The sequence below is a fragment of the Frieseomelitta varia genome, unplaced genomic scaffold, assembly GCF_011392965.1.
Source record: "Frieseomelitta varia isolate USP_RPSP 00005682 unplaced genomic scaffold, Fvar_1.2 scaffold_326, whole genome shotgun sequence".
NCBI lineage: Eukaryota > Metazoa > Arthropoda > Insecta > Hymenoptera > Apidae > Frieseomelitta > Frieseomelitta varia.
In genome coordinates this window covers 325,631-335,659 of record NW_025110064.1, presented here as the reverse complement: position 1 = coordinate 335,659, position 10,029 = coordinate 325,631, and the positions used below count along the sequence as shown (strand labels likewise).

Genomic DNA, 10,029 nt, shown 5'->3' with positions numbered 1-10,029 from the left:
TTTAACGTTAGATTTTTACGTAAGTATGTAGTTACATTGTAATATTATCCCGATGAAATGCAAATAAATACTGTGAGGAAAATTTGGTGATATTAACAAAATTGAATTTCGTGAAAACGGAATTAATCTTAAGAATACTCTTTTTTAATTTATTTTTTCTTCTTTTTTTACGTTAGATTTTTACGTACGTAGTTACATTGTAATATTATCCCGATGAAATGCAAATAAATACTGTGAGGAAACTTTGGTGATATTAACAAAGTTGGATTTCGTGAAAACGAAATTATTCTTAAGAATACTCTTTTTTTAATTTATTTTTTTTTTTTTAACGTTAGATTTTTACGTAAGTATGTAGTTACATTGTAATATTATCCCGATGAAATGCAAATAAATACTATGAGGAAACTTTGGTGATATTAACAAAGTTAGATTTCGTGAAAACGGAATTAATCTTAAGAATACTCTTTTTTAATTTATTTTTTCTTCTTTTTTTACGTTAGATTTTTACGTACGTAGTTACATTGTAATATTATCCCGATGAAATGCAAATAAATACTGTGAGGAAGCTTTGGTGACATTAACAAAGTTGGATTTCGTGAAAACGGAATTATTCTTAAGAATACTCTTTTTTTAATTTATTTTTTTTTTAACGTTAGATTTTTACGTAAGTATGTAGTTACATTGTAATATTATCCCGATGAAATGCAAATAAATACTGTGAGGAAACTTTGGTGATATTAACAAAATTGGAAGATTAAACGTGAATTTCGTGAGAACGGAATCATTCCTAAGAATACTCTTTTTTAATTTACCTTTTCTTCTTTTTTTTTACGTTAGATTTTTACATAAGTACGTAGTTACATTGTAATATTATCCCGATGAAATGCAAATAAATACTATGAGGAAAATTTGGTGATATTAACAAAGTTGGATTTCGTGAAAACGGAATTATTCTTAAGAATACTCTTTTTTTAATTTATTTTTTTTTTTTTTAACGTTAGATTTTTACGTAGATTTTTATGTAGTTACATTGTAATATTATCCCGATGAAATGCAAATAAATACTATGAGGAAACTTTGCTGGTATTAACAAAGTTCGTAGATTAAATGTGAATTTCGTAAAAACGAAATCATTCTTAAGAATAGTCTTTTTTTTAATTAATTAATTTTTTTTTACGTTAGATTTTTACGTAAGTATGTAGTAACATTGTAATATTATCCCAATATAAATAAAGTGCAAATAAATACTATGAGGAAACTTTGGTGATATTAACAAAGTTGATAGATTAAATGTGAATTTCGTGAGAACGGAATCATTCTTCAGAATACTTAATATTTGTCTTGAATTAAAGTATCGATTTTACTTTTTTTTTTTTTTTATAATGACATTAAACTTTTGCTATAGTTAAAGAATGAAGAATGTATACAGTTACGGATAAAAAAAAGTTTAAGAAATAAGATAATAATATACAATATTTTTGATAAACGGAATCACATTTGAAAAGCGATGAACAAATGAAAAATATACTTCGATATAAGTAAATATACTTTGATTGCTAATATTTTAAAAAAATATAATACACATTTAGAGATCTATCAATAGTAAATTATTGATAATTATAATATCTTTTTCTCAGCACGTCACTGCATATAATATTAGAGAAATTGAATTATAACTAACGTTTCGTTTTTACATACAAATACTTTGCTACATTTAATTTTTTATTTATATTTACAGCACGAAAAACAATCGTACATAAGGTTCTCGTATCAATCCTGTTTTCAGTTATATCACGATTTCCATGGAAACAGATTCTGTAATCTCATTTAAAAATGTGGGTAGGTGACAAATAAAAAATTTGAAAAGCTCGGTAGAAATATCGATAAAAGTTGCAGTTTGAAATTCTCTATTGTTTCCTCCAGAAAAGGATCAACGTAACAAACTAATTTTTGATCCGTTTCCAAACGAATAAACCTTATTAAAGTGCCGTTAGATTGGATAACCGAGTAAATTATTTACTTGGTATAGGAGTTATCGGTGCGCGGAATGAAATTTATGGTGAGCCGATTAATTCGCCAGCTTGTTCGATACACCGCGTCTGATGTCGTGGATGTTAATTCGATTTTGTCGTTTAACCCCATTTAAAGGCAATTAATCCTTTATCTTGTAACTGTTTTTGTAGCTACAAGTATTAGAATTTGTTGGTGTTTTGTGACGTCAACTGTGTCAAAAATTTGGCAAAATTTGGAACTGTTTTTAAAGTTGCATAGTAGGAATATACTAATAAATATTGTAGAATCAATGTGAAACTTTATCCCACGTATGAATTACAATTATGTGCAGATATTCAATAATTAGAGTGTTCGATTTTGAAAAATTTCTCTATAAAATAATCGTTAATGTCATTTATTTTTCAAGGTTCTTTAACATCAAGCAACAATAAATATTTCTTTCTGAAAAATTATGACATGATGTGTTTAAACAAAGTAGGTGCGTATGTACAGATATAAATAAGAAGCTGTTTTGTCAATAATTTATAATGCAACTAAATGTAACTTAAAATATAAATAATCGAAAGAAATAGAGAAAAATCATCATATTAATGTAAATTATACGATAAGAAATATTTATCCTTGAAAAATATGATATCCCTGAATATCAATATAGAATATCCTTTGCATTCTGATAAAATAACATTTTGCAAGAGGTTTTCTTCGATCAACGATTTCATATAATATAGAAAAATATGCTTTGAATTAATGAAGTAAAAATATAGTAGAACGTCGATTATCGGAATTAATTTGAAGAAGTAATTTGTATTTGAATAGTAAAATTCGCTTTTTTTATACTAAATTCCATATATTTTTGATTTAAAATGTTAACGTACATCTTATAACCTTTTCAAACTTTTTAAACTACTCAATGTAAATAATTGCTTGGAGTTTCAATGTAAATAATTGCTTTGTGTGCTTCACACTATCTGGTCCTCTTTTTCGAAAATTGCATCGTTAATAATTTTCAACTGTTTGTTCTTTATTTTTTATATCACTAATCATTGATTTCCTATTGGTCTATTTTCTCGATCTTCGTAATAACTTCGCATTTCATTTTAATTAACAACACTATCCATTTCGTGTTAATAACACTAAAATACTGCGAAGAGAGTTATCACGATTTTAATATAATAGAAAACAATAAATACGATATACACAAAAATATATCGTACGGACGCTAGAACATTTCGATAACAGAAAATCATTTCGAATAATAAGGTTCCAATAATCAAAGTTCCACTGTATTCAAATTTTCAGAGACCAAAATTCAAATTATTATTCGCGCTCAAATTACTATTACACAACGTAATAACAAATATCATGGAAAGCAAATTTCAAATTTGACACGTACGTACCAGTTTGTCACAAACGACTACCATATGCAGTATCATGTTTCCAAAAGAGTCTTGCTCGTCGGGATCAGCGCCAGAATCGAGTAATAAGTTGTAAACGCTCTCGTTTGCACAGCAAGCAGCCCAAGCGAGAGGATACTCTCCCAGGTAGGCTAATCCCTCGTAATCCGTATTCTTAGCCGGATTCATTCGTTGTTGATCTCTAGGCAGGAAAAAGCTGCCTATCGCCCGCTGAGAAATGATCGCGCCCGCCTCAACGAGATCCTGAACTAGTTCATTATTGTTGTACGCGATCGCGAGATGCAGGGCGCTAGCGCCAAGATACTCTTCGCCCTCGACAACGTCGATAGCCAGCCGCGGGAAGCACTTGAGCAGAATACGGGCCACTCGCGTGTGCGTCCTTGTGTCGCATATAATCAGAACATGTAGCAGAGTCTCTCCGAGCGATCCTCTATATTGCATCTGCCAACACGCCTCGTGATCGTTCCACTGAGCCAAAGGATCGAACCGTGACAAAGAAGCCTCAATCGGTAGCACAACCTGCTCGAGGTCTCGGAATTTCCATCGTAGATACTCCGCCCGATTGATCACCTGACCTTTCCCATCTGCGTACATCAGGACACCGAACTGTTCCCTGATCAATTTTTCCACATCCGCCTGGCCCCCTTGATTGTACGACTCGATCAGCTCGCCACCCTTCTTGTAATTGGCCAGACGATACAACAGACATTGATCTTCGTCGCTCGCTTGACTGATCACACGATCAAGGATCGAGCCAGCATTCACCTGGCTACCACGACCTCGACACGAACAGACACCACCCATTCAGACATCCCTCTTTACCATCTCTCGCGTCCTTGAAACGTCTTTCCTCGACGTTTGTCCACTCCAGATCAGCTCTTTCCTCTTTCTTCCCTCTTACCTGTCTCTCGATCTAGGCCTACGATCCTCTTCTCTTCGATTTATCAACTGACAGCCGAGTGGGATCGACTTCGAGTATTTCCACGTATCTTCCAGGATAAGGGTTCTTCCATTTTTCGACAGCCGTCTGTCCTGAGTAGTGAGACGGTGATACTTCGCCGCGTGGCTAACCGTGATCGACTCCCTACAGGCTAGCTACAACCCTTGAGAAACTCCTTCGAGCCGACGAAAGGTGGCACACAGGTGGTACAACGGTTTTCAAGCTATAGCAACCGACACACCGTGTACATCGGGTAATCTATAAACAGTACCTGGCTCCGCTTGACACGGGCGGGTCACTAGGTGATGCATAAACTTTCAACTCTGTGTCAAAATTCGGCTGGTTCTCCGCGACAATTTTTTCTCGCGATCGCCGTTGTTCGTAAATGTATGTTTCTCCTTTCAGAAGAATCTTCTTGCGAATCTTGTGCTTCTTTCATTTTCGTTTATCCTTTCTTTCTCGGAATATCATCATCCTGTCGATGAAAGTTTTCGCGTGTTTCCGCGAGTGTTCAAGAGTGACGAGCAAATATTCGTTCCACTTTTCCTTCGCTCGACCTTAACACAGATTGCGACGTCGGAACATGCCCCAGTAGATAATTTTAGAGACCGACTAGAAAAATCCATAAAACAATTGAAATTGAAAAATAAAGTGAATGAAAGTGAAATATTAGGGCGAAAGTATATAGAATCAAGGAGAAATTCTTATATTCTTATATTTATCGAGTTTCATTTTATTGTGTAGGATCCCATATAATGTATAGGATGTAAAACTAATTGTAAGATCTCTGAAATTATTATATATTGAGAAGAAGTGCAGATTTTTCCGTTTTATCGTTACAAAATAGATCACTTTTGATGTTTCAGACAGAAACATATGTTATACGATATACAGGATGTCTTCTTTATTTTGTAAAATCGAATCTATTGGATCTTTTTTGTGTAAAATGTTTTTACATTATTTTCTTACAAGTCGTCTTGGAGGAAATTTAAAAATCAAATTTATTCTTTTAAATGGAACCATAATTTTGAATAAATTAATCGGGTTATCTAGACATTTCTGTATAAAAAAGTATTTATTTATTTACGTCGAAAAACCATTGGTTTAGAAAATACTTTAACTTTAAATTTGTACAGCCTATCACTGATACTTTATACAAGGCGTCTAATTTTAATCTACAAATAAATAAAATGTCTTCTAAACTAATAGTCTTTCAATATACGTAGGTCAATATATTTTTATAGAAAATATTAAGCTACATCAATTAATAGATTAAAAAATATCTCATTCTATTTAAAAAAGTAGACCTTCATATCACCTCTAAACGTTCGTCTATAAAGAAACTATTTATACCAGATTGTAACCTCCTTGAAACTATTCGTTTCTCATCTAAATTATTCTTTTTGTATAACAGATAATTTACGAGCAATTCGCGTTCATAAATTAAAATTTTATATTATGTATGCCTGTAAAATATCATTCACGTGTACAATTTCAGTTCTTATATAAAATTGAACCATTATTTTAATAATTTTTCATAAAAAAGTTTTTAATAAATTTTTACCTAAAATCTTTTCTACTATAAACAAGATTTTAATAAATCATTACTTGCAAACAGGAATCTTTGAGATGTATTTCTACTTAAAATATTAAGTATAATACTTGAAATATTATGTCTCATTGAAAAAATTTTATTATAATATATTATAATATTTATTAGATTATATCTACTCTATACATGTCATTAAAAATCTTTCCGATTATTGAAGCGAAAGTAAGATTGAAATTTAAAGATTCAAGATCATAGCAAGATTATTATAACCAGTATTCCTCTCTATACAACTGATTTTCTTCAATTCAAATATCTTCAATTCGTTATTTTAAATACTTCTACAGCTCCAAAGTAAATAGAAAGAAATTACAATTTAAACAAGTGCTTTTACAATAATTCTGAGAATAACCAAGATGACGTTTTTGCAATGAATTTTTCTTGGAATGAAATGGACAGCAACTGTGAATGTCATTCAGCTGCATAATTGCATCGTCAATTCGATGAATAGAATCAGGAAATCACTTTTCTAAATTGACATTGCGAAATGAATAAAAACAGGACATGAATCATATACGAAAAAAAAAAATAAGAGATGAAATATATATATATATATTTAGCGTGTGTGCTTATCTTTTTTGCAACAAAGAATATTTCGTTTATAGGAAAATGTTCATATGTTCAAATCATATCGTGAACATGGAAAATCAATCATACATCGTGAAATGATTTTTCACGACAGTGAATCCAATGTTCATGTAAAACAAATAATATTCATGTAATAATTTATAATTTATACTTCATATAATAATTTATACTTGATGCATTGTGTAGATTAGCTGAAACCAAATATATGTATGTAACTATGTTTTTATTTTTTGTCACACTAGTAAGCTTCGTTTAAATTATTATGTTGTAAACTAAGTTTCAGTTCTTTTGTGATTATTTAACATAATTTACAGTTCAGATTAGACAAATTCATTCGTTTGAATTTAAATGATTTGGTTTTGAGCGGAAAATGACCTAAAAAAATGCTCACGTTCGTAAGCATTAAATATACTTATTGTTAGAATAAGATCTACACTTTAGTCAAAAGTATATAAAAGTATAAATCTGACAAATCATTAGAAAATAAATTAAATCTTTAAAGATCATTATCTCGTTTAGAACTCTAAATTGCAAAATTTTAGAATTTTAAACTACAAAAATCTATATGTTGAATTATCTATATGTGTCATGTATGTATATCATATATCATTTTAATATTCATACATATTATTATACTACTTCATTTACATTCATCTTTAGTTATTTCATTATAGTTGTTCCATGTTTACTCTGTGCCCTATATATTATAATTGTATCATGTTTCAAATATCATTGTTTAATTGTATCTATGTAAGTAATAATTTTGAGCTGTTTAATTTTATTATTCTAAATTCTTTTAATAAAATTTAAATTATGAAGTCATGTCACTAATTTATTATAATCCTCTATTTTTTGTAAATGATCTATTTCGATTAAGCATTTTCTTATCGATCTAGTATAAAGCTGGTGTATATTCATGTCAAGAAACCATTACATTAATAAACATTTTAAATTTAATTTCTTAAAATCTATTGTGCGAGAGACAGAAGTATACATGTCTAGTATTCTTATGTTTGTGGTATTCTTGTCTTTCATAAAACAGACGTTATAAAATTAAAGTATCCATTGACCTAATGATTTTTCGATATAAATAGTCATATTAAAAAATAATTTTCTGATACTATAAGAAAATAATAAATAATTTTCTGTAGGGAATACTGAGATGTACTTACTTAATGCATTGAAAAATATATAATTCCATTTAAAAAAAGTGAAGTTAATTTTCACATGTCCACCCGCCAAAAAATTATTAACATTAGATTATGTGCCTTTCGAGATTAAATAAATTCGATCCAATCACCAATAATAGCCGAGATATTCCAGTAATCTTTTTTAGATGCCTCACTTTGTACATGTGTAAACAATGACAACAAATATAGCATAAAATAAAAATAATAAAATCCTACATACGAATTGCAATACATAGTAAAATATGTATACATATTTTATAAATATGTTTATAAAATATTTACTTTAATACGTTATATATTTATAAAATATTTATTTTAATACGTTATAAATATATTTATAAAATATTTACTTTAATACGTTCCCAGACATATTAGAGTTACACATAAGTATTAAAGTTACATATAAGTATTATTAGAGTTACATACAAAAGATTTACGATAATCAGGCGATGTCGGCTTGTCATATGATCATGTTAAATTATTTGAAAATAAATTACTTGACTAATTATAAATTGAACAGAGCTTTTATTAAAAGTATAAATTCTTAAAAATATCATTCAATATTTGTAACATCTTATTCTAGTTATTGCATACCTTTCTAGATTTTATTAAAAAGTATTATAAATTTTAAATAATCAATCAGTACAATTTTATATATCTAATAAAAAAGAAATTTCAAGAGCTGTATTTAAAATTTTACAACAATTTCACATTTTATTTATGTCACAAACAAGAAACAAATTATTTAATAAAAATCATTTAAATCAATAAAAATCAATCAGTGTTAATATTATGAATCAAAATTATTGATTAATCAAGAATTATTTTATTGAAAGCTAATTTGTAATATTACATTAATGAATTGAAAACATAATCACTATACTGTGTATGATTCAGTTACTGCCATAATATTAAAAAATTCAAAAAAAATATAATATAATATTATATATATATATATATATCAAATTCAACAAAATATCTGATCTGTATTTCATATTTCAATTAAATAGTGAAAAATAGAATGTATCATTTCCAAATATAATTTCAATAAAAATCAAAATAACCAGAGTTTAAAGGAAGCGAATTGAAATGGTCGCGGTGCATTACTTTATTCTTTTCCACGCAGTTCGAGCTCGAATGTTCTAGACACGTCACCATTTGCAGGTAGACGCATACATTCAAGGAGAAAATATATGTGTATAAACGGACGATGTAATTACGATATTTTCAGCCGTGATGACTCAACATTTGCGTCGTACAATGGTGCTGGTACCAGTCTCAGAGAAGCACACTTACTATCATTGCACCATTAACCGATAATGAGGAGCAGCCTGACGACACATTATCTAAGAAATATTCGGTTGAACACCCTTGACACAAAGAGTTGTCCGTATATATACCATTAAATGTCCTGATTTTTGATAACAAAACAAATGCCATTTTAAGTTCTAGAAACTCGCATTACCGTACAGTCGTTCCAAATTTCTAAAATAAAATTTCACAGTGAAACAAATCATACATTGCATTATAATATTACATACACAAAATTGGAATACTTGCCAACATCGTAAAAATTGATTTGCAATTAAAAAAAAAAAATGTTCGACGCAGAAGTATCGCTTATTTGCAAAATTATATATGCACATGTATTCCGACGACATTTTTAAGTATATTGCGACCTCGAGAGAAATACCTCACTGTGAACACACAAAGAATTAAATGTTGCGACTTATTCCATATGACTTTGTACGCATATTAATGTCTAATAACTCGTGCTGATTTATTTATTGTTTGAATATATAAATCCAAACAGTTAAGCTCAACGTTTAAATTATTTTCTATATATGCGTTAACTTTTTACGATTCATATAAATTTACTTTTATACACACATACATATTAACATAATACATATCTACACATATGAACATACATATTAATACTAAAGTAAAATTCACTGGCAGAGATTATCATTTAGTCTGAATATCGAGTCTCTAATTTAAACGTACAAGAGGTTGGAATAAAATTATTAGTTTCAAATCAAAATTATCAATAAATAATATTAATAATTATTTTTGTAATACAGTTATTGTTGATGATATTACTATAATATAGCTAACATTTTCAGTAATATACCAAGTATAAAAAGATTATTAAGAAAAATTTTGTCGTAAAACATTGATATGCGATATGTTCGAGAACGATCTTTAAGATAATTGCGAGAAATATCCACGTCTCTTAAGATATTTCTATAAATAGAAAAACTTCAAATTTTG

The 10,029-nt window shown here is 29.0% G+C and overlaps 1 protein-coding gene across 1 annotated transcript in view; it reads right to left on the bottom strand.

The window, feature by feature from the left end:
- LOC122530087 (transient receptor potential cation channel subfamily V member 4) overlaps positions 1-4,232 on the bottom strand; it is a 104,087-nt gene extending 99,855 nt beyond the window's left edge. The window contains exon 1 of the mRNA XM_043656746.1: positions 3,411-4,232. Coding sequence (XP_043512681.1) covers positions 3,411-4,232 — 822 coding nt within the window. The remainder of the gene's footprint in view (positions 1-3,410) is intronic.
- Between the last annotated feature and the right edge of the window lie 5,797 nt (positions 4,233-10,029).